General features: G+C 54.7%; 1 protein-coding gene across 7 annotated transcripts in view; it reads right to left on the bottom strand.

The window, feature by feature from the left end:
- Positions 1 to 24862, bottom strand: part of ARHGEF18 (Rho/Rac guanine nucleotide exchange factor 18) — an 81042-nt gene extending 56180 nt beyond the window's left edge. For 2 of the 7 annotated variants that reach the window (XM_045084554.1, XM_045084581.1), the window contains exons 1-9: positions 10222 to 10310; positions 6939 to 7198; positions 6136 to 6286; positions 5352 to 5466; positions 4198 to 4255; positions 3841 to 3885; positions 3287 to 3364; positions 1881 to 1983; positions 1608 to 1749 (exon numbers count right to left, since the gene is read on the bottom strand). In XM_045084554.1, coding sequence (XP_044940489.1) covers positions 1608 to 1749; positions 1881 to 1983; positions 3287 to 3364; positions 3841 to 3885; positions 4198 to 4255; positions 5352 to 5466; positions 6136 to 6286; positions 6939 to 7198; positions 10222 to 10245 — 976 coding nt within the window. In that variant the 5' untranslated portion in view covers positions 10246 to 10310. Of the gene's footprint in view, positions 1 to 1607; positions 1750 to 1880; positions 1984 to 3286; positions 3365 to 3840; positions 3886 to 4197; positions 4256 to 4927; positions 4968 to 5351; positions 5467 to 6135; positions 6287 to 6938; positions 7199 to 10221; positions 10311 to 14006; positions 14133 to 23379; positions 23519 to 24412; positions 24724 to 24844 lie in introns of those variants that run through there. The other 5 variants (XM_045084559.1, XM_013045268.2, XM_013045269.2 and 2 more) reach the window with 5 other exon arrangements.
- Between the last annotated feature and the right edge of the window lie 1414 nt (positions 24863 to 26276).

The following is a 26276-nucleotide window of genomic DNA, read 5'->3' as shown; positions in this document are numbered from 1 at the left end:
CCTGCTTGAGTGCGTGCTCTCTCTCTCAAATAAATAAATCAAATCTTAAAAGAAGAAGAAGAAGAACACTGGAACGGTGTTCTGTCAGTGGGGCTGGTCTCTGGGAAAGCATCTCAGCTCTGCCCTGGTGACCCACCTGCCATAATTTCCTAGAGTGTGACTCATTGCCTGTTCTGTTTGATTTACTGTGGGGCTATTTCCTCTAAGGGACAGACACTAACATCTGGCCTTGAATACCTCCAGTAGTGACAGGCGTGTAGCCGGCAATACCTGGGAGGTGCCAGCTCTCAGCCTGTCGGGAGTGAGGCACAGCTGATCTGGCCCCACGGGCCTCCTACACAAGTCTGGGAGCTGCGGTCAAAGCCCAGGGTTGTGGATCTGTGATTTAGCTGCTTGCTTTAACTCAGCAGCCCAGGGGAATGATGATGACAATGACAAGGGATGCTACCCTTGCCCATTTGTACCAGGCACCACGCTAAGGGCAACCCACGTTATTTTTCCTTTCCACCCATTCCGGTCTTCTGTGATCTCAAATGGCTGTCCTGAAGGTCAAATATTGTCTCTAGGAGGTGGGGGCTTGATCTCCACCCCCCTGCGAGAAGGCTGGATTGAGTCACTCGCTTCCAAATAGAGTAGGGAGAGAGAAAGAACAGTAACCTGACAGATGTTGTCTTAACCAGGGAATGAGGGTTCATTTCCTCAGGGATGTGAGATCCGTAGCACTTACCTCCTGACCTGATGAGGCAAGAAGTTTCCCAAACCCATAACCCTAATTAGGAGAAAACACCAGATGAACCCAGATTGGGCGCGCGGGAGGGCATTGTCCTAGACATCCGGCTAATACCTCTCAAGACTGTCAAGGTCACGAACAATAAGGAAAGACCGAGAAACCTCACCGACCAGGGGGACGAGGGAGACAGGATGATGAGAGAGAACATAGTATTCTGAGTTGCGTCTGGAAACACAGAGAACCCAAATGGAGGAGGAAACCTTGGGGACACATGAGGCAATAATACGGTATAATGTTGATTCCTGAGTTGTGACAGAGGTAATGTGGTCACGGAAAATGCCACCACGACAGGAATCTGGGTGAAAGTTAGAAGGGGACCGTCTCTGCTCTCTCCACTTTTCTGTAATTCTTAAATTAAAAGTCAAGGGGAATAAGGGGCTACCCACCCCCTCTGGGGGGGTGGGAGGAGTTAGTCTGTTGTGTCAAGATAGTTAAGTGTTGTATGTGGTTGTTGACTATGTTTGTATGGAGGGCAGAGCGTCAGCGTCTCTAACCCCTGCACTGTTCAAGGGTGAAAGGGACAGCTCTGCTGTTGGAACCACCCAGATTGCGGTATTTTGCAAGGCAGCCCTCACTGACTGATGCACCGCCTCGGGTTTTTGCAGTGACAAAAACTGAGATTTAGAGGTGTTTTTGTGGGCCCTGAGGTAATCACATGGTCCTTGCCCTTAAGGGACCTGGTGCTCTCCAGGGAGCTGAGGTCAGCCTCCAGCAAGGGTGAGAAACGGGATGAGGACGCCGCAGGCAAAGGAGGCCACGTGAGAGAATGAGAAAGTGGCTGACACCCGGAGGGCCGGGGCTGAGCCGCGGGACTTACCAGAGCTCAGAAAGGGTTTGCCACAAAGAGGGCAGCTGGAGTGGCCAAGGAAGGTCCCTTGCGCCAGCTGATGCCCGTTGACACATTCCTTCTTCTCTCTAGCATCCTGACCCTTGTCCTTTAGAACCACTGGGCTCTTCCCCTGTGGGGGACAGAAGTGAACCTTAGAACGCCTCGTGCGTTCAGACCTACCTGGAATCATGGGGCTCCAGGGCCAGGGGCGTACTGAAAAACTGGAGAAAGTAGAGGCTGTCCCTGGCCCAGCCCCCTGACCTTCTCCTTCTGCCTGGTGACCCGACAGCGTAGGGAGCTCAGTCTGCGCTTTACCCTGGTGCTTCTGTTACTCCGCTCAATCTTGTTGGCGCCGTCCTCGCTCCTAAGGGAAGGAAAGATGGACGAGGGGGGACAGCAGGGCCAGAGGGCCATTTTCAGCCTGTCCTGCCAATTGCTCCCGGACCCCACCTGGAATCTGTCTCCTCCCCGCACCCCCTAGTCCTGTTTCTCTTCTGTGGTCTCTCAACCCTCTTCTTCTGCCTCTCACTTATTCACTCAACAAACATTTATGAATATTTGCAAAGTTCCAGGAACTGTGGGGCTCGGTTTACAGAGGGTACTGCAATGTGGTCTCAAGCTTGGGGGTCCCTCTGTGCGCAAGACTGGATATCCTGGCTTTGTCCATGTCTGCCTCCTCCCTCTGATTCACCCCAACCCCTATATCTAATTAGCTTACAAATCCTACTCATTCTTCCTTTGGGATCTCTCTCAAATCCTGCTCCCCTCTTTCCCCTAACACTCTGGCCCCAGATCGCTGTCACGCCCCTACTGGATTAGCGGTACCCCCTCATTTAATAAATACAGTTGATCCTTAAACAACATAGAGGCTAGGGTCCCCAACCCCCTGCACAGTCACAAATCCATGTATAAATTCTGACTCCCCACAGTGTAACTACTCATCGCCTACTGTTGATCAGAAGCCTTACTGATACCATCTACAGTCAATGAACACGTATCCTATGTGTTAGAGCTATTAGGTACTGGGTTCTAACAATAAAGTAAAGGAGAGAAAATATATTTACAGCCCTACATTCTATTTATTGAAAAAAAGATTCATATATCAGTGGACCCGTGTATTTCAAGCCCGCATTGTTCAAGGATCAGCTGTATTCATTATAATATCAGCCGCCAACAAACCCAGCGCCTGTAGAACCTGTTTACTAGCAGGAGATCCCACCCCTCCAGGCTGCAGCCCCTGCCTGTGCTCCCCATCATCAGTCACCGAAGACTGGTGCTCCCTAAGGTCACCGAGGTGACCTGGCCTCTGCTGACTTCCCTCCCCTTCCCTCTTCTCCTAGCCCCACCTGACACCATTCCTCAGGCCTTGCCCTTTCTCCAGGAAGGCTTCTCTTTATTTCCCCCATACTCCTCTCCATGGGTTGGCAAACTCCTACTCGTCCATTGAAGACCAGCTCAAGCCGTCACCTCCTCCAGGAAGTCTTCCTCTGCCCTCCCAGCGTGCAAGAGGAGCCTTCCCAGGCCCCACCACCACCGTTGCCCTGGCAGTTCCAGGGAGGGGACTGGGCTCCACCTCCCACCCCCAGTTTAGGACTGCGGGAAAGCGAGCGCAGATCAGTGCAAGCCCCAGCCCAAAGCGCCCCCCTGTGGTAGCTCCGCACACTTACTCAGACAGGAACTCGAACCAGGTGAGGTTGGAGCCGGCTCCTCCGGGGTTGCCTGGCAAGCGAGCCCTCTGCCGGGCCCTGCGGGGTCAGAGCGGACAGACCCCTGGGTCAGCGGCCTCTCCTTCCCCAGCTGCCCCATCTCCTGCCTTCTCTCTCCCCGCCGTGCCCCCTGGAGACCTCACCATCCCTCCCACTGTGTGCTCCCTCCATGGTCACTGTGACTGGGTTTCCAGCAGAAGGGGGCAACCCATCTTGGTCAGACAAAATCGGCACGTCAGGAAGATTTTCTAGCCAATGGCCGCGTCTTGGGAAAGAGGCACTGTTTCTCATTTGTACGAAGGTACGTCATGGCCTCACTCGCCCTTGGCTCATGTCCCTTCTCCTTGCCCACATGAGTCCCTCCCCCCACCTCTCCGGTCCTCGTTTCTCTCCCCTGTCTCCCTGTCTTCTTCACGCCTGTGCCCCGCCTGTCCACTCCTGCACTGTCCCCCTCCGCTTCTCCCCCATACTTGTCCTCCGCGCCTGTCTTCCCGCCCCTGCTCCCCCACACTTACCCATGGTACTGCCGAAGTTCTTGAAGCACCTGCTGGACAATCAGCCTGGGCAGGGGGCAGGGGGGGAGTGTGGGTAAAACAGCTCACAGGTGCCCCAAGTCATCGACGTGGTCCCCCAGACGAGCTATGATTCCCAAACAGGGCCCCCTGGTCCTGATGCAGACCCTGACTGGGAGACCCAACCCGTTTCCCCTGATGCTTTATTGAGAACCCTTCTGAGAGGCCTGGTTGTCTCCTCTGGGATAAGGATGGTGTGGGAGAGAAGCCCCAGGTTATGGGGGATTGGGGTGGGACCCCAGCCATGACCCCGCGGCTTGTCCCCTGGGGTCCCCGCCCCACTGTCAGGGAGACACTCACACGTGCTCGGGCTCCACGTGGTCCTTTTCCATGCACTCCAGCACCGGGGGCTCCAAACCTGGAAGCAGCCCCCACCCCAGGAGAGACAGGAGTGAGAGGACTCTGGGGCAGACCAGCCCTGCCTGGGTCCCCAGTGACCCATCTGGCACAACTGGAGACCTTCCCGATAGGGCCTGCTGTTCGGTGGGGAGAGGCATCAAGAGGGCAGAGAGCCGTTTGATGTGGTGGGGGGTGGGGTGGGAGGTCGGGGTGCCAGGTGGTGGGTATTGTAGAGGGCACGGATTGCATGGAGCACTGGGTGTGGTGAAAAAATAATGATACTGTTATACTGAAAATAAATAAATGAAAAAAAAAAAAAAAGAGGGCAGAGAGCCAGTGTCGGGGGTGCACCCCTGGGTCTTAAGATGGTAGACAATGTGCCAAGTGCTTTGCTTGTGGACCTGTGGACGCTCCAAGGAGCCCTAAGGAGATACGCTTGTTGTTCCATTCTTGTTTTTTCTTTTTAAGATTTACTTATTTATTTTATAGAGAGAGCGGGGCAGGGAGGGGCAAAAGAGAGAGAGAGAGAAAGGATCTCAAGCAGACTCCCAGCTGAGCGCAGGGCCAACCTGGGGCTCCATCTCCTGACCCTGAGATCACGACCTGAGCCAAAATCAAGAGTCAGAGACTCAACAGAGTCACTTGGGCACCCCTGATTCTTACAGAGAAAGCCGCAGGCTCAGAGACTTACTGGAAAGTGGTAGCTTTGGGTTTATAGACTTCAGGTCCCTCTGAAAGCAGAGAGACACAAGATGTTAGGACAGGGATCCAGAGATAAGGAGAGACATAAAGTAGGGGAGAGAGGTAGAGACAGTAGATGAGCCCTAGGGGAGCAAAGGGATTATAGTGGTGCAGTCCCGCGGGGCTGAAGACCCTGGGGGTGGGAAGGGGAGAGGCTGGTGCTGGATGCCTCTCCCCGTCCACACGCCCCCCACCCCCACCCCAGGAATTCTGCCCAGTTCCTGCCCATGGGACCCTAAGCCCCCGCGCCCCCCATCAGTAGGTCTTTCCTCCCTCAGGCCCATCTGGGGCCCCATCCAGGGACCCCTTCAGCAGAAACCCCCACCCTTTTGGTTTGAATGCGGGAACCCTCCCTGCCCCCCTGGCTGGGCTACCTTGAGCAGTTGGACTGGGCGCGTCCAAAGCTGGAGAGATTTCCAGGGAGCTGATCTCATCGAAGGACGCGGGAACGGACCGTGACCTCACTCTTTTCTCAGGGCTGTCACATTCCTGCAGGGAATAAGCATCTCGCTAAGCTAGGGAGGCAGTGAAGGGGTGCCGGCAAGCTCCCCAGTTGAAGGGTCCACAGCCACCACCTCCAGCCGCAGGCAGGGGCTCCGCTCAGCCCTGGGCATGGGGCTGGACCTCTGCAGCAGCGTCTGAAGCTTGGAGCCATACCTTCCCCAGCCGTGGGTTGCAGTCCTGGCCAAGGATGTCCCCAGCTGTGGGCTAGAGCCCCAAAACTCTGAGCTCCAGATTCCAGCCCATCAGGGATCGCTCCCCAGGTCATGGTCCCGGGCAAAGATGCCCCAGACACGGGCTACGGCCCTTGAGGCTGGGATCACAGACCTGAGACAAGATCTGGCAGGAGCGAGCGGGGCTTCCTTCTAGCTGCAAAGATGCGGAGACGATCTCCCCCACCCCCCGGATCATGGGTTGTACTTGTAACTGGGGATCCCCTCCCGTGGGCCCCCCACCCCGGCGAAGAACCCTCAGTCTGGGGCTGGACTCTTAGTACTCGGGGACTGCCTAATCTTGGGGTACCCCAAGGACAGCCCCGCTTGACAGGTAAGTCCCACCAGCTACCAGTGAGGAGCTCCTTCCCATCCGCCACGCTGGCCTCTGGGCCCAGAGTTGTGCTATTTATTGTCAAGGTGGCTGGCTGGAGGCTGTACCCACCTTGCCTGGGTGCTCTACTGGGGTCGCATCCCCAGACAGACACTCCTGGGTCCAGGCCTGCAGGTCCTCTCCCGGCAGGTTCAGAGCAAGGCTGGCCAGCGTCCGAGGGAGACAGGGCCCCTCCTTCACAGCTGACGCCTCAGGGCTGAGCCTGGTGGAAGAAATGAGGAAGGCAGGTCTTCAGGGTGTCTCTTCTATCAGCGGTTGCCCCGGCGCCAGCCTCCAGGGGTCTGGGGGGACCCGCAGGGTGATCCTTCTGAGGCAGGGAGGAGTGGTCAGAATCTGGAGGGGTGTTTGGTTCCCTCCATCACGGGGGTCATCCGGGGAGCCTTGCTGGGGCATTTGCAGGGCGATCCGTGTCTTTGAATGGTGGACACATTTTGAACATCTTTGAATGGCAGAAAAATCATATTGGATTTCTACTTGCAGTGAGTTGGGGAGGGTGTTAGGGAGGCAGGTGGGGGTGGCCCGCCTCAGCCTCCTACTGAGTGTGGAATCAAGCACACGCCTGCGTTTTAATCCCAAGTGCATCTGTGGGTCTGTGCACCCTCGCGTGCTGGTCGCACACGGAGGCTTTTCTGTATGGGGTGGACGGGGTGCGTGTGCAAGCCTGCAGGGCACGTGTGCACGTTGGGGATTGTGCGTGCCCGCAGCGTGAGCCCGCGGTCTTCATTTTGGGGTGGAGTGTGTTTCACTCAGAGTGCGGGTGCTGGCCTGAGCACGAGGACTGTGTGCCCGCAGGGGTGCGGCCCTGCCCTGTCCTAGGCGTGTGTCACGGAAGGCTGTTGGCAGCACGCGCTGACCTCTGCCAGCTCTCGGAGCAGCTCCGCGACCTCTCCCAGCTGCGTCTCCGAGGCAGGCCCTGGGACTCCGCGGGGCTGGACACGGTCGATGTTCTTCCGGCCTCTTCGTTGGGGGGACCGCTGTCCCTGGCTTCCCCAGGCTGGCTGCGGGAAAAGGTCCCAAGGCCCAGATCCTGGAGATACTCGCTGCCCTGCAGGGCCCCCAAGTCCAGGCTGAGGTCCTCCATGCTGTCCCCGAGCTGCCCAGGCATACCGTCCTCCTGTTGGCCGGTGTTGGGGGAGGGGAGAGGAAGGCATTGACGGATGGCAGCAGACACCCAGGCACCGAGTCCCTGCCCAGCGCCCTCCCATCCAAGCGGGGCTCAGCGCCCTGCTCGTGGCAGGTGGGGTGGAATAGGGATAGGCCCCCCAGCACTCCGTCTAACCTGGGCCTTCAAGGCCTCATTTCTGAAAAGGGGCCAGAGGTCTGGGCTTCTACCTGAAATCACCTCACTGCTGGCATTCCCTCTAATGGGCTTGACCTCAGCCCTGCCCCCTGCCCGGGCTTGTTCAAGGTCTTCGAATGCAGCTGCGCAGGCCCAAGTTATTCTGGACACTAATGCAGAGTTTCAGGCCGTGTCGGGGCTCCCAGTCAATGTCCCTGGGCAGCGTGGGGCATCTCGGCAGGTCAGGACCCCACCTTGGGCACAAACTCAGAGGGTGTGCCCTCACACTCAGGAATCCAGAACAATCAGGTTAGTGTCAGTATGTTTTTAAAAGTCGGATAATAGGAGGAGATCCACGCCAGCCAACGAGTTACCAAAATGTTAAATAAGAACAGTATTGGACCCTGCGATCTACCGCTCACGTGGCTCCCATCACTGTTCCTGGCTCTGCTCCTTCCGACCCCAGAGCGCTTAAGCCAATCCCTTTCCCTCCAGGACAGGTAGGAGCTCAGGGGGCACATTACAAAAGGCTCCAGGGTCAGCCGCCTCCACTTCTGGCCCCTCTGGAGCCTCAGGCCGCCCGCAGTGTGCCAGGCCCCGTCAGACACTGAAGACCCACAGACGTGGTTGACCACGCGGCAGCCACCAACCGCGAACACACTGCCACCCTGCCACCCCAAACCAAACAGGCCTTATCCTTACTGCCGCAGTCACTCCACCACAAGGGGGCATTGTTAACCCACTTTCCGGATCAAAAGACTGAGGCTCAGGGAGGCAGGAAGACCCGCCCTGGAACACAGGGCCAACCAATGGCAGAGCCGGACTCAAACTCAGGTCTGTCCAGATGCAAGCCCTATGCTCTTTCTCTCCTGTCTCTCTCTTCCTATCCCTTTTCTCTTCTCTCGTGCCCTCCAAATCATTCTATTTGCCTTTCCCCCCTCTAGTCAGGGAACTTGCCTTTTCCTCTCCTTGGAAAACCTCTTCTCCCAGCCCCCGTACAGCTCAGCCTGGAGAACTCCTATTCATCCTTCAAAAGCCAGCTTGGGCATACCCTCCAGGCTGTCTTCCTGACTCCTCGAGACTAGGGTTCTTCCTCTGGGTTGTCGTGATCCGTTCCCTGGGGACTTTCCTTGTTCAGACCTTTGTTGGGACAGACCTCAGAGAGGATTTGGTGGGTAGGAGAGTGGGTGGGCTTCTCGCATTGCTTCCTACAAAGCCAATACTGAGACGTGGCCCCAGCATCTCTGTGGTCTCAGGCAGCCCTCAATGGACAGTCCCAATTGGTGACCTGAAGGGGCTACTGAGGGGATATGCCCTCCACATGGACTCTACAAAAGACCCACAAGAGGGGTGCCTGACTGCCTCAGTGGGTAGAGCATGCGACTTTTTTTTTTTAAGGTTTATTTATTTATTTTCAAAACACAGAGAGAGAGAAAACAAAGGTGAGTGCAGGCAGAGGAGCAGAGGGAGAGGGAAAGAGAGAATCTTAAGCAGACATCACACTGAGCACAGAGCCCAATGGAGGGCTCGATCCCAGCACCCTGAGATCATGAACTGAGCTGAAACCAAGAGTCGGATGCTTAACCAACTGAGCCACCCAGGAGCCCCGAGCATGTGACTCTTGACCTTGGGGTCATGAGTTCAAGGTCCATGTTGGGTGTAGAGTTACTTTAAAATAAATAAATAAATAAATAAATAAATAACTAGCTAGCTAGCTAACTAGCTAGATAGGTGGTGATGTTAATAAATGTGATTTTATTTAATTTTTTAAAAGATTTTTTTAAAAAACTTATTTATTTGACCGACAGAGATCACAAGTAGGCAGAGAGGCAGGCAGAGAGAGAGGGGGAAGCAGGCTCCTTGCTGAGCAGAGAGCCTGATGCGGGGCTCGATCCCAGGACCCTGAGATCATGACCTGAACTGATGGCTGAGGCTTAACCCACTGAGCCACCGAGGTGCCCAATAAATGTGATTTTTTTTTTTTAAGATTTTATTTATTTATTTGACAGACAGAGATCACAAGTAGGCAGAAAGGCAGGCAGAGAGAGAGAGAGGGAAGCAGGCTCCGCACTGAGCAGAGAGCCTGATGTGGGGCTTGATCCCAGGACCCCGAGATCATGACCTGAGCTGAAGGCAGAGGCTTTAACCCACTGAGCCACCCAGGCACCCCAATAAATGTGATTTTTAAAAACATCCTCTGGGGCACCTCTCCCTCTGTACCTTCCCCCAGTATTGCTCTCTCTCTTTCAAATAAATAAATAAAGTCTTTAGGGGGAGCTCCTGGGTGGCTCAGTTGGTTAAGTGTCTGCCTTTGGCTCAGGTTATGGTCCCAGGGTCCTGGGATCAGGTGCTGTATCTGGCTCCCTGCTCAGCAAGGAGCTCGCTTCTCCCTCTCCCTCTGCCTCTCCCCCTATTTATGCTCTCTCTTTCTCTCTCTGTGTCAAATAAAGAAATAAAATTTTAAAAAAATCTTAAAAAAAAAAATTCCCCAGGATAGGATTGCCAGACAAAGTACAGGATGACAGTTAAATTTGGATTTCGAATAAACAACAAGTACTTTTCTAGTGTAGGTATATCCCAAAACATTGCACTAGTTGACATTGGAATCTAACTGGGTGTCCGATCATTTTGTTTGCTCCGTCTTGCCACCCCACCCCTGGACCATTTGGCTAGGCAGGGCCTGTCCTCAGCAGGCGAGGGAGGGCAGGGAGGCCCCTGCTAATGCTGGGCGTGGGGGATCTCCCGAGAAGCATCCAATGCAAAGTCGAAAATGCCAAGTGCCGGGTAAGAGGAGCTGCGCAGGATCTGCTCCCCCTCCCCTCGCACCTCGCGCCCCCGGAGCTCTCCGCGGTGTTTACCCCTTCCTTCCTCTTGGCACCCATTTATCCTGCAGTGGACGTGGGTTGCTCCGACGCTGGGCGGCTGTGAAGCGAGCTGTGAACATGGGCGTGCAGAGAGCCCGCTGGAGTCCCTGCTTTCAGTGCCTCTGGGCCGACGCCGGGAAGGAGGATTGTTGGAGCGGCCGTAAATCCGGGTTTGACTTCGGGAGCACGCGCCCTCCTGTTGGCATGACCTCTCTTTCTCCGGAATCTCTCCTTTGCGCTGTCGAGGCTTGTCCCTCCCACCTCCGCAGTGCTCCTTCTCCGCCTCCGCCTCCTCCCTCTGTCCTGTATCTACCACGATCCCTCTTCTTCTGCCTCTGGTCGCGGCTGGCTCAGGGTCGCCTGTCCCTCCTGTGACCCGGGCAGCAGCCTCCGGGCGGGTCTCCACTTTCCCCAAATCACTCCTGTCCCATCCCTGGTGCCTGGACAACCTCTATTGACTCCTGTTCTCCTCTGCCGCTGCCTGAAAGGTTTCCTTGTGTCTCTGGTTTTTATCCTTCTGTAAATATAAACATGTCAGGACAGCCTCTTGGCCTGGGCCGCCCCCCCCCCCAGCTGCATCTGGCCTCCCTCACCAGAGGCAGAAGTGGGAACCTGGCCAGAGCTGGGGGTGGCAGGGGTGGTGGGCAGCGGCGGGCACAGGCTGTCCTAGCTCTGGGCAGCAGGTACACTGAGGGAGGCAGGGGCAGGGGAGCCTCATCCTTTGCTGGGGACCCCAAATCTTTCCTCCAACATGGCCTGGGTGAGAAAAGGCGGGAGCCGATCCCATGGGGGACCTTTCCAGGCATCTGACTAAACAGTGTATTCTGACCCTGACACCCCAGAGAGGATGCAATAAATCCAGGCTCTCGCTGCATGGACCCTGGGGAGCCTTGGGGGATGGGCTCCGCCCGTCAGACTCAGAGGCGAGATGTCCCAGGAATGCTCACTCTGCAGAAGGGCTTACTGGGTGCAGCGTTGGACAGTACATGGATAAACTGGTTTTTTGTTTGTTTGTTTGTTTGTTTTTAAATATTTTATTTATTTATTTGACAGATAGAGACCACAAGCAGGCAGAGAGGCAGGCAGAGAGAGAGGAGGAAGCAGGCTCCCTGCCGAGCAGAGAGCCCAATTCGGGGCTTGATCCCAAGACCCTGGGATCATGACCTGAGCTGAAAGCAGAGGCTTTAACCCACTGAGCCACCCAGGCGCCCCGATAAACTGGTTTTTAAAAACGTGAATAGTTGTTTAGTTCATCGTCTATTGGCCAGCGTGGCACAACCAGGCAGCTTCGAGCATGTTGTTTCTCTGGTTCCGTTTAATCAGGTAAGAAAGAAGATCGGTACCGAACAGAAGAGCAAAAAATGACAGGGCAGATGGACCCTGAGGAGCTCGCAAGGTCGGAAAACCTCGGTCAAGGTTTGCATCCCTGGTATGACCTTTACTAGCTCAGCGTGACCTCAGGCAAATCCCAAGCCCTCTCTAGGTCTCAGTTTTCTCGTCTGAAAAATGGGTGCAAGGCTGCCTTCTTGTAGGAGTCCTTGCTGTGCGGATACAGTGGGATGATGTGTGCCCATCGCAAGCCCAGGGCCAGCGGAAGCAGACCTGATGGTGCTTGCTGTTCTATTTCGGGGGTCAGAGCTCTCCCTCCGAGGGAGCCGTGGCTGTGTCAGATGCAGTCACACAGCCCATCCCCTGCCCTCCCAGAGCTAGATGCAGGGGGAGGGATGGTTTAACCCAGCCGTTATAATCAAGTATGGTAGAATGTTCCAGAAAGCAGGCTGAAGAACTGAGCAGGGGGGAAGCAGGCTCTGTCTGAAGGGACAGGAGTTCTGGATTGGAATTTTACTTAGAAAATCCCCTGTAGTGGTGCCTGGTGGCTCAGTGGGTTAAATTCTCTGCCTTTGGCTCGGGTCATGATCCCAGAGTCCTGGGATCGAGCTCCGCTTTGGGCTCTCTGCTCGGCGGGGAGCCTGCTTCCTCCTCTCTCTCTTTCTGCCTGCCCCTCTGCCTACCTGTGATCTTTGTCTGTCAAATAAATAAATAAAATCTTTAAAAAGGAAAAAGAAAAAGAAAAAAGAAAAAAAATCCCCTCTCTTGTAAAGCACGAAACCCAGAGTAATCAAAGGTGTAAGAAACCTATTAAGTACCACTCAATTAGGAAAAGTTAGACAATCTTTAGACAGCTTCCATCACACAACGAAACCCAAAAAACCCAATTTCTGACCACATAAAATAGCATCCACATGACACGTAAGTGGTCTCTTGAACTCACCAAGTTTCACACATCAGTCACATTTCATATAGTTTAAAAAAGCTCTGCCTCTTGGGGTGCCTGGCTGGCTCAGTCAGTAAAGTATGGGACTCTTAATCTCAGGGTCATGAGTTCAAACACCACATTGGGTGTGGAGTCTACTTAAAAAAATAAAAAGAAATAAAAGGAAAAAGAAAAGATCTACGTCTTACCAGTTAGGAGACCGTAGATTTTCAAGAAGTCCTACTAGATATAAAAAAAAGAAAGAAGGAAGGAGGGAAGGAACCAACCAGGGTGTCTTCCTGGAGGAGTCGACAGCCAGCGAAGCCTTGAGGAACAAATAGGAGTCAGCTAGGCAGAAGCTACAGGCAGGGGCATTCCAGGCATCAAAAGAACAGGGTGGGGCGCCTGGGTGGCTCAGTGGGTTAAGCCACTGCCTTCGGCTCAGGTCATGATCTCAGGGTCCTGGGATCGAGTCCCGCATCGGGCTCTCTGCTCAGCAGAGAGCCTGCTTCCCTCTCTCTCTCTCTGGCTGCCTCTCTGTCTACTTGTGATTTCTCTCTGTCAAATTAATAAATAAAATCTTTAAAAAAAAAAAAAAAAAAAAAAAAAAAAAAAAAAAAAAAAAAGAACAGGGTGTTCAGAAGCCTGAAGGCTTGGGAGGTCCCGGTGATTTCCAACAACTGGCAAGAGTTCCTTACTGGCTGGAGGTGTAGAGGGGGAACCTGGGCCAGATTAGCAGGCCTGGTGGGTCAAGCAAGAATTTTTTCTTTTTTAAAAAGATTTTATTTATTTATTTGACACAGATGGGGGGAGAGAGAGAGAAATGGATAGATAGATAGATGCGGGGCTCGATCCCAGGACCCTGAGATCATGACCTGAGCCAAAGGCAGACGCTTAACCCACTGAGTCACCCAGGCGCCCTGCGCTATATGCTTTAACTGTCCCAGACCCTCCTTCCTGAGTGTGGGGGGCAGTGCCAAACACCACCAACCCACTCCGGTAAAGACATGCCTCCCCAGATGCGTGGGAGGGGGCTGCCTGCCGAGGGCTGTCAGCTGTCAGACCCCTGCCGGGAAGTCACACCTCTTCTTGGGCCGCCCACAGGCCGTCACTGATCCATGTGGAGACCTAATGGTCTCCTAATGGCTCAGCCTGACTTGAGGCTGCTGTAGCTCAGAGCTCCCCGTGGAAGCTTTTTCTTCCTGTTTCATCCACCCACCCAACCATCTAACTGTCTTTCCTCCCGTCCGTCCACCCATCCATGGATCATCCCCCTGTCAATCCTTCCTTCTTCCATCCGTCCGTTCAGCTGCCTTCTACTGATCTCTCCCTCCCTCCCCTTTTCCAGGAGCGATTCTGGTCTCCTGCTCTATAAAATGGGATCATAACCACTCAGCCAAGTTTTAACGACAGTTCTCTGAAAAAAAAAAAATGCACGTAAGGTGCCTGGTTGAGTGCCTGTGTGTCTCAATGTACTTGCTGCCACCGGCGTCATCTGCTCCGGCCTGTCTCCGCCATCGGATACCTGCCTGTGTATCCTCCATGCCGGGGAAGTCCGGGTGCTCAGGCCTCCAGGCTCCGCCTCTGCTCTCGGTGGCCGAGGCTGCAGCCTCAGGGTCAAAGGGCTGGACGCATGGCTTGGGCTCAGACCCTGTGGAGAAAGGAGGGACCAGGTGTCAGGGCCAAGGCGGAAGGGCTGAGGAGCAGGCATCTGAGTTTCGTATCTGCTGCTGCTCCGCTGGGGCTCGGTCTTCTCATCTATAAGATGGGTTGGTGGAGGAAGATGGTCTTGATGACTTTTAAGCCAGCCTACATGCCATCACCTCCTTGTCCTGTGCCTGTGGCAGACAGTTGTGTTCAATCATGAGGCTCTTTCCTGCGGATCCGTCACCCCCTTAAATTGTCCCCACCCCCCACCAGGGACAGCATCTCAGCAGCTATCTCCAGTTAGTCAGAGGGGGCTCTTGAGATGACGCTGGTTGGCTATGCTGCTCTGGCCAAGAAAAGCCCTCATTCAATAGAGTGAGTCCTTGAGATCAAATTCAAGCACCCAGCGTCCACATTTGTAGGGTCTCTAATGGTGGGACTTCTGGCTACTTCTGCCCTGATGCTGTATTTGGAGTTTCAGGGACCTCTTGGTGCCCTGGGATAGAGGAGAAAACCAGGGCTTTAGGGTCAAGCAGACTGTGTCCTTGTCTGGACCTGTTGCTAATGGTTGCCCACCCCTTGTGGAAGGCAGCTTGAGGCTGTTTCCTCACCAGGAAGGTGGATGTGACGATGCCTTTCAGAGCTTTGCGGAGGGCGAAGGGGCTCAGCATGTGTGGCCCCTGGCCAGTCTTGCCCATCTTTCTTGCTGTCTAGGTCAGGAGATATCAAGTCTCGGACTGAGCCTCCTGCTGTGGGAGGAGTGGGTACCCCCTTTTCTGCCCCGCTGCCTCTTACAGCTCAGTGAGAGCGATTCACCCTATTCAAATCCCTGCAGAGGTTCCTCCTTGCCTGCAGGAAGAACACCTAGACTCTTGGCCCAGTCACCAAAGTCCCCCAGGGTATTCCTTCTGTGCCTTGTGCCTGCTCCCGCAGGACTGTTGCATGAGACTCCCCCCCTCCATTCCTGCCCGGAGGCTGCCTGCCTCAAGACCTCACTCTATTTCTTCCAGAAATCTCTGTCCGCTCCCCACCTACAGTGCCTCTCTCACAGGCACTTCATTTCACAGCATTGTCTTGCCATCTGGACTCCCTTCACTCCTGCATCCCCGCTCAAGACATCCCAGGCTCTGCTGAAACCAGGGAGGTGGCAGGAGGGCGCCTGGAGGAGAGGCCTGGGGAGGTGAGTAGTGGCGGAGGAGAGGGGAGACCAGTGGAGGGGTGCATGGAGGGACGGACCAGACCAGCGAGTTCTTAACAGGCGCAGTGGTGGCTTCAGGTGAGGCTGAGATGGGGTGGGGGAGTGGGACATCAGGTGCTTTTTTAGCTAGCTTGGGTCCCCTGTGGCTGGGTGACCCCATGGTCTGGTTTGCTGGGGACAGTCCTACTTAACGCTGAGCCAGGGTGATTATGAGCAACACCCCCTTTCATTCTCCAAAGGGTCTGGCAGAGGGGAAGGTCAATGGTGTCCCTTTATCCCAACAGGGCTGTCTGCACCCGCTCACACCCCCTCTCCTCCTGGCTACGGACCTGCAAACACCGCTCCAAGTTCTGGGCCCCTGAAACATACACAATCCGGAGGAGCCTTCTTATGAATACAAAATTGCCAGGGCCTCTGAACCAGGACATCAGAAGATGGCCAAGGCAGAAATAAACACGCTTCATGAATAGATGAGTGCCAAGGGATTAGGTGGGCACATGCAGGTGTGCAAAAGCACTGGGACACCGGAAAACTATGTGGCAGTCCCTTAAAAGAGAAAATCATAGAGCTCTCACGTGACCCAGCCATCCCACACCTAGGCATATCCCCCAGGAAATAAAAATGTATGTCTTGGGGTCCCTGGGTGGCTCAGTGGGTTAAGCCTCTGCCTTTGGCTCAGGTCATGATCTCAGGTCCTGGAATCGAGCCCCGCATCGGGCTCTCTGCTCAGCAGGGGACCTGCTTCCCCCCTCTCTCTCTGCCTGCGTCTTTGCCTACTTGTGGTCTCTCGCTCTGTGTCTAATAAATAAATAAAATCTTTAAAAAAATGTATGTCTTCCCCAAAGCTTATGAGCAGCATTATTTATAATAGTCAGAAGGTCAAGGTGGAAAAAACCCAGATATCCACCAAAGGACGAATAGAGAGAGACACACACAAGATGTGGTGGAGACCTACAGTGGAACAGTATTCAGCCACGAAAACAAAGTTCTGTCACCTGCTACACGGTGGGGGGTCAACCTTGAAAACATTGTAAGTCAAGACGCCAGCTGACAAGACCACATGCTGTGCGAGTCCCTCTATATAGACTGTCTGGGGTAGGTGAATCTATAGACAGAGGAAGCAGATTCGTGGTTGCCTGAGGCTATGGGGGGAATTTTGGGGGTGGAGGGACAGCTGGAAGATACGGATTTCTACTGGGGTGATGAGGATGTTCTAAAATGCTTTGTGGGGGCGCCTGGGTGGCTCAGTGGGTTAAGCCTCTGCCTTCGGCTCAGGTCATGATCCCAGGGGCCTGGGATCGAGTCCCGCATAGGGCTCTCTGCTCAGCAGGGAGCCTGCTTCTCCTCATCTCTCTCTCTGTCTGTCTTTCTGCCTATTTGTGATCTCTCTCTCTGTCAAATAAATAAATAAAATCTTTAAAAAAAAATAAAATGCTTTGTGGTGATGGTTGCGTAACACTGAATGTACTGGAAGTCATTGACTTGTACCCATTAAACGGATGAATCCTAGGATATGTGAATTTGAGCTCAATGGAATTGTTGCCTCCAAATATCGCCGGGGCTCCTTGCTGAATTTTGATTGGGTGGGTGCTTATGGCCTTCAGCTCCGTTTCTTTCAGGGTAGACGATGTCTGGGCCTGCCACCGTGTGTGAGAACGCCATGGCTTCCACCATCCCCGCTCTCCCAGCTCCCCGCCCAGGCTGACGGAGGGACTCTGCTCTGCACTACCTCATTTAAGACTTGTATCCCCCCCCTTCCCCACCCTGAAGCCAAGGCGGCATCTATGACTCAGAGAAATGTCCGGACCAAACAAGCAGGCCGTGCAGGAGAAAAACCAGATGTGGGGGTGGGTCCAGGAGGCTGAGGCGAGCCTGGAGGAGGAGGAGGAACTGGTCTGAGGGTCAGTCCCATCCCTTGGCCAAGCACGCCGGGGGGTCTCAGGAAAGACCGAAGGGTCTGCCTTCTTCACTGGGCAGGGGGTCTCATGGAGGCTTGAGGCCTCGACAGCTTGTGGAGACCACAGGCAGAACCTCAGACCTTGAATCTGCAAACCCTGGGGGTTTGGGATCTGCAGGCTGAAAGTGAAAGACCAAGGATGAATTTACTCTTTCTGTGGAAGTTTCCGACCCAAGAACTGGCTGGACTTGACTTTGATGATGCTCTCAACTCTCATCCGGGCATCTCATGCTGACCCAATCTTTGTGTCACAGACTATAAGCTCTGATGCCCAGGGTCATAGACTGAACTTTGATCCAGGTGTCATAGACGGAGCCCCATCCTGGGGTCATGGACTGAGAGCTCCAATCCCATTATCAGAGACTAAGCTCTGATCCCAATACCAAAGACTGAGTCCCGTCTTGGGGTCATAGGCTGAGCTCCGATCCCAATATCAGAGACTGGGCCCCATCTTGATGTCATGGACTGAGCGCCAGTCCCAGACTGAGCCCTATTCTGGTGTGGTGGATGGAGCTCCAATTCCAATATCAGAGACTGAGCCCCGTCTTGATGTCATAGACTGAGCTCCAATTCCAATATCATAGACTGAGCCCCATCCTGGTGTCGTGGACTAAGCCCCAATCCTAACATCAGAGACTGGTCCTGATCCTGGTGTCATAGACCGAGTTCCTATCCTAATGCCACAGGTTGAACCCCGATGCTGCTCACAGATCAAGCTCTGGCTCTGATGTTGCACAGTGAGCTCTGGTTTTGGTTGAAGATTCTCTCCCCCACCCCCAGGCATTATTTCCAGTGGCCTCTGGTCTTGCTGCCTAGTATTCCCACCCATACCCCAACCTCAAGCTGTGAGGATCAAATTTCTTTTCTCTCCTCCTACTGTGTCCCTATAGCTGTTGTGAATGCACTTTCTTCCCAGTGACCTGGCCAGAAACCTGGAGACCAGTCTTACCTGCTCACTACCCCTCAGGACACCAAGCCCTGCCCGTGTGACTTCCCGGACATTCCTCCATCCATCCTCTCTTCTTTCCTCTGTCACCGTCTGAAATTCAGCTCTCGCTATTTCTCTCCCTACACAACCACAATTCTTGTTGGGGTCTTCCCCACACAAACGATCATCAACCACAATTTTAACCACCGTGTTGCACTGTGATTGGTTTACTTGTTCCCTTCTAGACCAGGAGCCCCATGGGCCAAATCTGGCTCAACATCTGATTTTATAAATAAGGCCTTATTAGCAGAAGTCATGCCCATTTGTGTATGCACGATCTATGGCGGATTTCATGCTATAACAGCAGAATTCAGTAATTGCATCAGAGTAGGTGACCCACAAAGCTGAAAATATTTATTGTCTGGCTCTTTTCAGGAAAAAGTTTTTTGACCCCTGTTCCAGACCATGCAGTCTATGAGGGAAAATACTGTGTCTGTCCCACTTTAACATCTCCAAGCCCCAAGTAGTAAAATCTTAGGTGTATTGATCATTTCCTTTATTCCTTGCCTTCTGTTTAATCTGCCATACACTTTGCATTGTTCTAACCTTAAAACAACCCCCACATCCCCACTTGACAAAAGAAGAAACTGAGGCTTAGAGACTTGCCCAAGGTCACACCATATTGGTAAGAGGAAGATTTGGGTTGTGAACCCAGGGGTTTCCAACTCGAAAGCAGGGGTTTATGACCACCAGGCTATCTTGTGGTAAGCTGATGACTGGACAGGTGGGTGAATAAATGATTGGATGGATGCATGGATGAGTGGGTGATTGGATGAGCAAGAGATTAAATTGCTGGACAGATGGATAGATGGATGGATGATTAGGTAGTTGGCTAATTAGCTGGCTGGCTGGATGAATGGATAGTTGTCTGGCTGGATGGTTGGATGAATGAATGGGTGGATGGTTGGCTGGAGAGATAGTTAGATGGGCAGATGCTTATATAAATGGATGGATGGACGCTGGGATGACTGGATGGATGGATGCTTGGCTGGCTGGCTATTTGGATGGATGGATGGATGCATAGACGGTTAGAAGGATGAATGGTTAGATGGGTGGATGGTTGGATGGATGGAGGAATGGGTGGATGGATGGATGGATGGATGCATGTGTTGATGGATGGATGGGTAGTTGGGATAGGTGGTGTGGCTGTGTTTAGAGGCAGTGAGGCATTAACCTCAGGAGACGGCATTCTGAGGGGATGAGGGGAAGACATGTAGATGGAAGGGAGGTAGAAGAGAGTCAGAGAAGATAGGCAAGAAGGAAACCGAGTTAAGACACAAAATGCGTTCCTTACACATTCAGTGGGGAAACCTCCCTGTAGGTCCCAACCATCCTTTCCTTAGCCTTGTTTGCTTCCTCGAATCCAATCCCGTCATTTTCCCAGGAAGTCCCATTAGGTGCCCAGATGGCCAGTTGCAGAGCTTAAGTGGCATACAAAAAGCCCCTGCCTATCTGTCTCCCCACCCCCGAGGGCTAAAGATTGGAAGGACGTTGTCAGGAAAGACTCTGCTCCTCAGCACCATGCTTCACGCTAAGAAGCCTGGATTTAGGTCCCAGGCAGCCTCTTCCACCATCAGCCCCTGTAGCACCAGCCATAAAAGGGTGTAGGAATCACTGCTGGTTCCCTAGCTCACTCCCCTACTTGTCAGCCTGTGAATCAGTCTCAGTCTGCCTGGGCTGGAAGATGGGCTGGAACTTCATAAGATAAGCCCTTTGGTGGTCCTTGGTTGATGAGCTCGTTCTCTGGTATTGCCATCACTGGTGGATTTATAAACCCTCCCCAGGCCCTCCAGTTGCCCGCACTGGCAGCTTTGTTTGCTGGCCAGAACACACCACAAAGGTGGCCTTGGAATAGAACTGTTCTTCAATCCTGGTTCCTCCAGCATGTGCTTGCTGTGGGACCTCGAGCAAGTCACTCAACCTCTCTGAACATCACGAGGGTTCATCATTCTCACTACTGTTGCATCTCGAGCTCCACACCGCCCTCTCTCTTCCCAACCCAGCCTCCAGGGCCTCTGATACTCCCACCTCCTTCCTGACTCAAGCAGGGTGCCTGCTACCCATTTGGCCCTCAAACGGAGTCTGCGGGAAGAATGAGCTAAGGAATCTTCTCGCTGGTCTCCCTCCTTCACGGGCACCCACCGCCACCCTGGACCAGTACTTGACTCATGCAGGTGGCAGTGGCTAGGACCTGTTGAGGCTGAGCAGTGGGCGGGCCTGACTGGGGTGGGGGAGGGTTGTGCAAAGGTGGGAGGCACAGAGGGACAAGAATGTCCAGGAGGCTCCACGCCCTGTGGCCCAGGACACTGTCTGGCTATCTTCTTGCCTCGAGATTTAAGGAGAAGCGTCTATTTGCCAAAGCAATTCACCCACACCTTGGGGGGGATGTACTATGAGGGCCTCTTACCCCCACAGAGGTAAACTGAGGCCCTAGGACTTGGGAGGGGGTTGCCACCAGACAATGTCTGTGTGTTCAAGGGAGGCATCTACCAGAACCCCTGGGAGTCTCCAAACTCCGTGAGCCTCCGTCCTGCAGCCATTCTGGAGCAAACAGCATCAGGAACCCCCGGGAAGTCACTGGGCTACCCAGATGGAGTTCTGGGGTGGATTCTCTTTACACAAATTTTCTTCCCGAGACAAGGTTCTGGCTGAGCCTGGGGAGAATCTCTGAAATAAGAGGGACCACAGAAGTCTGTGATGTTCTGTGGGTGTTGGGGGAGCTAGGGGTCATGGAACTTGGGGCTGGATCAGGCCGAGTGTGCGTCCCGGGCCAAGAAAAGGCTCCAGGCTGTCCAGGGAGCCCTGCCTGCTGGTCACTGCCCGCCCCCTTACCTCTCTTGAAGGCCCACCGCTTCAGCCACAGCTTGGAGAGGGCTGGCCAGGAGTGGTTGAGCCCCGAGTTAGCCATGGGGGCCCCCGCGCACGAGAGTGTGGGTGAACAGCAAGGGGAGGAAGCCGGAGCTTGCCTGGGAATCCCTGCCAAGATGGGTCTGCCAGCAGGAGGGGCGGAGACTCCTGCCAGGGGCTGCCAGAGGCATCAGCTGATGGGAGCTTGGGGCTAGGGCAGGGGGGCTGGGGTTTTGGGTTGGGGGCCCAGGGACTCCAGACTGGGGGGAGGCCAAGCCCTTAGTACAACCCCCAACCCCTTCCTTGACCCATAAGTCTCTCACCCTGGCTGGACAAGACATTCCCAGGAGGAGCTAAAGATGGCAGTGTGAGTGGTGGTGACACTGGGGTCCTCAGAAAGCAAGTCTAGACTGGGTCCTGAGGTGAACCTGTGCGTACCTGAATGTCCGAGTGTGTGTGTGTGTGTGTGTGTGTGTGTGTGTGCCATCGTCTGTGATTTTTTTGGGTTTGTGGGTGTGCACATAGAGTATGTATTTTCATGTCTGCGAGGGTGTGTTTGAGAGCAAATCTTGAGTGCGAACTTGCCTATGTGGAGGTGAATATGAACATCTAGGTGCCCCCCCACCAGTTTTATTGAGATATAATGAACACACGGCAGTATGTAAATTTAAGGCATACAGCACGATCTCACTAAACGGTGCCGTGAAACGATCACCACAAGTTTACTTAACACCCATCACCTCTTACAAATACGGAAAAAAAGATTCATCCCCCAAAAAGAAAAAAAACATCTTTTTTCCCCCTTGTGATAAGAACTCTTGGGATCTATTCTCCTAGCAACTTCTCCCCTATACCACACAGCCGTGCCAACGCTAGCCACCACGCCGTCGGTTACATCCCCAGGACTTATTTATCTCCCAACTGGACGTTTGTCCCTTTTGATCCTCTTCCTCCAGTCTTCTCCTCCCTGACCCCCTGCCCCTGGAAACCACAAATCTGATCTCTTTATCCATGACTCTGGGTGCTGTTTGTAGATTCCACACTACAAGTGGGATCATACATATTTGTCTTTCTCTGTCTGACTCATTGCACGTAGCAGAACGCCCTCCAAGTCCATCCAAGTTGTCGCAAATGGCAGGATTTCCTTCCCTTTTCCAGCTGAGTCTTGTTAAATGGGCATTAAATATGTATGTATATGTATATATATACACCTGAATGCCCGTTGGCATCGCGGGGTTGGATCTACACGGCTCACCCGGGACGTGGGGGGATCTGTGTCCCATATCTGTGAGGGGTTCGGGTTCCTGCCTGGGTTTCTGTGTGTCTGTGGGGTTGTGAGCCTGTGAGTTGGGGGTCTGGGCTGGGTGTGAGGTCGGGTGGGCGGGCGTCCCCGTGCAGGTCCGCGCCTGGCCGTGCCAGCGCTGCCCCCTGGTGGCCGATCCTCTCTACTGCAGCCTCACTCCCGGTGCTGAGAAATTCTGCCTTTGTTCCCTGCTGACGCCCTCCTCCGCTCCCCAAATCCTTTCTGTGACCTCCCAGCCCCAAGCTGCTGTCCCTGGTGAGAGGACCAAGGCCTTCTCCTTCCTCGCATCCTGGCCCACCACCATCGCCTTGGAGGAGAAGGCTGTCACTCTTCTGTCTTCTGCGACCCTTCCCGAAGGGTTATCTGCAAGCCTTCTATGGCAGCTGAAGCAAGGGGACAGGCTACCGGGACTGGGCAGGCTGACCGTATTTTCCGAGCTCCTGGGGTGGGCTGGGCTCTGTGTTCAGATTTCACGTGCAAGGCCCGAGACAACCCTTTCACAGAGGAGCAAACAGGACCAGAGTAGTGAAGTCCCTCGCCTGTGGCCACTCGGAGCGAGGGGAGCCAGGATCTGAACCCACTCCTGGCCGACACAGCCATGCCGTCATCCCCAGCACGAGCACCAGCCCGTGTCCAGCCATGCATCAGGTGCTGAGGGCCTGAGGCTACATGGGGAGCACTGCCCAGAGGAGACACACCAATGTGTGTGCAACTGACATTCCCATGAAAAGTCTGCTTCTTCCAGGAAGCCCTCCCAGAGGGACTCCTAGCTGAGGCTAGAAAACCCACAGATGGCGGAGAGTGGGGGCAGCTCTCCCTGGGCTGCACTTGATCGGCAGGGCCCTTCTGCAGAACTGCAGGTGATTGGGCCAGCTGAACACTCTGGAGAATCAGCCCCCTGAGTGTGGCATTCAAGGCTTTCCCCATATGCCCCCAGTATGCCCCCAGCCTGACTCACCAGCTCCACTCTCCCAGTTCTCTCCCTCCAGGCTGCTCCTGGGGCCTGCCAGACCCTTAGATGCACAAAGCCTCCCACTAGGTGCGCCTGGGTGGCTCAGTGGGTTAAGCCTCTGCCTTCGGCTCAGGTCATGGTCCCAGGATCCTGGGATCAAGCCCCGCATCCGGCTCTCTGCTCAGCAGGGAGCCTGCCTCCCTTCCTCTCTTTCTGCCTGCCTCTCTGCCTACTTGTGATCTCTGTCTGTCAAATAAATAAATAAAATCTTAAAAACAAAAACAAAAACAAAACAAAACAAAAACCCAAAGAAAAAACAAAGCCTCCCACTAGTTGTGTGGCCCTGGGGCGGGGCCGGAAGCAAGTCTGGGTGTGCCCTGCTCAGACCGAAGCCTTCCGGCTGCTCCACACCACCCCAGGGGGGCGGGTGTGAGGCTCCCCAAGGTGGGCCTCAGTGGGAGCCAGGGGGCGCCTTCTCGCAGCCAGAGCTTGACTTGGAGGGCTGCCTGGAGGAGGGTCCCCCTCATCCTCAACTGACCTTGGAGGATTGGGGGGGCCGCCCTCCTCAGGACTGGCTCTCAGACAGAAACCTTAGCAGACAGTGTTTGTTGTGAAAGTCAGACACCTAAGCCCCAATCTACAGATTCTGCTTCAGGGGGCCCGGGGCTGGGGGGAGCCCCAGGGATCCAGGTTAGGAAGTGTGCCTGGGGACTCTGCACAGCGAACACCCCCATTTGCCCCCTGGCAGGATCCCCCATGGAGGCTTTGGCTACAAGGGGCCCCCTCTTCCTGTCTTGTGGGCTGCACGTGTCACGGACCCCAGCCCCCTGGGGTGACCTCTGGGGGCGCGCAGACCCCTGTAAACCAATCCCCCGGTCAAACAGCCTTGCCCGTCCACTCAGGGAGCAGGCTGAGCACCAGCTGGGGAGAAACCATGGGTGGTCTGTCTGCTGCCCTGGGGACTCCCCCACTGCTCAGCCCCACCGCCACTCTCTGTGTTGATCCCTCTGTCCCGCACACCCCTGTGACGGTGACTCACCAGAGGGAGGCTTGTCCTCGCTGCTGTGGGCCCCCGGCCCGGCTACCAGCTCCTGCGGCCCCCAAGACCCTTGGCTAAGGTTTCCAGGAGGCCCAGGGGGAGCACTGGTGGGTCAGGGCCCCCAGGGGAACCGCAGGATGACCTAACTCTGCCCCAACTTCCTCTTCCTCAACTGCCAGCCCGCCTGCTTGGCGTCTCTGCCGACCCCAGCCATGCGCCCGGGCAGGGGGCCTGAGCACACAGCGCCCGCAGGCTGGGCTCCAGAAGCAGAGAGTCTCCCCCAAGCACTCAGCCCCAGACGCGCAGGTGTCTTGAGAGCTGGGGCCGGGATGGGGAGGGGGGAGGGGCGGGGAGCCTGGGCGCTCTCACCCCCACCCCAGCGGCTTCCTGTGGAGCTGCCTGCCGGAGAGGAACAGGGTGCCAGGGCCTCACCAGGGTCCGCGGGGGCGCAGAAATGCGTGGGACATGCCAGCCGTGTGTATCCGCAGAGTCGCAGCTCTCAGACGCCTAGGAACCTGCACCAGCGTGTGTGTGGGTACACACATGAGTCCCCAAGGTGTTGCGGTAAATGTTTAATAATCACCTCTCTCCCTGCTCCCCTTCCCCGCCGCCTCAAAGAAGCCCTCATAGGCAGCACTTGCCGACTCCTAGTCGTGCTTCCTGTGCACAGACATGGGTCCCCCAGTGGGTGGGTGCGTGGATACCTGTGGGTCCAGGTAGACGTGGGGGTATGCAGAGTGGTGTACCTGCAGAGACCCCAGGGGGCACATGGGGCCCACCCAGGCTCCTTTATGCTCAGAGAAGGGTGGGCACACTCGCGCTCAGGGGTGTGATGGCGTCGTTCTGAATGGGGACAGGAGGAATCACACATGGGCACTTGGGCGTGCACACCGGGAGGCCAGAGGGGAGACACAGAAAGGGAGAGCCAGCTGCTGCCCCCACCCCTCCTCCTGCTCGAGAAGCCTTTTGTAAGAGGGTGGGGAGTTTCTCCCGCTGGGGGTTAGATGCTGCCATCCTAAACGTTCAATTATATAAACTTACAGTTGAATAAATCATGTCAAGAATGAAAGTAATAACCCCTTAAACCCAACACCGTGTACTTAATGCCACTGAACTGTATGCTTAGAAATGGTTCAAATGGTAGATTTTATGTCGTGTATGGCGGACTGTAATAAAATGAAGAAACTCAGCCCTCCCTAATTATTTTGCTTTGTTTTCTTCTCTTATCCATGTTCTTCTTTTTTTTTTATTTAAAGATTTTTATTTATTTGACAGAGAGAGATCACAAGTAGGCAGAGAGGCAGGCAGAGAGAGAGGAAGGGAAGCAGGCTTCCTGCTGAGCAGAGAGCCCGATGCGGGACTCGATCCCAGGACCCTGAGATCATGACCTGAGCCAAAGGCAGCAGCTTAACCCACGGAGCCACCCAGGCACCTCTTATCCATGTTCTTGATGTTGTTTACGACTATTGCAGCTGCCTGGGGGGAGGCGGTGATACTGGACAGTGGATCCTTCCGAGCCCCGAGGTTGGTAACATCACGCTGGTACCTGGAAACGGGGCCGCCCTGAGAGGTAGCGACACGGTGGCAAACGCCACAGAAACATACAAACACAAGACACATGCAGGACACAAGGAGACAGGGAAGCACACAGATTCACGGGCACAAGCCCTTCTGTAACCACTGGTTCCTTGTTGAATGCAACACGCATTTACTGAGCCCCTACTGTATACTGGGCCTTTTTGTAGAGGGGGTGGGATGGTGGTGAGCAGGACAGACACCACCACCACCACCACCACCACCACCACCACCACCCCCAACCCCCCCACCCCCCCCACCCCCCCACCCCCCCCACCCCCGGCTCCGG

This window comes from Mustela putorius, unplaced genomic scaffold, assembly GCF_011764305.1.
Source record: "Mustela putorius furo isolate JIRA1106 unplaced genomic scaffold, ASM1176430v1.1 tig00000095_pilon_pilon_pilon, whole genome shotgun sequence".
NCBI lineage: Eukaryota > Metazoa > Chordata > Mammalia > Carnivora > Mustelidae > Mustela > Mustela putorius.
Note: the sequence above shows the minus strand (reverse complement) of the source record. Positions and strands in the feature narration are given on the sequence as shown.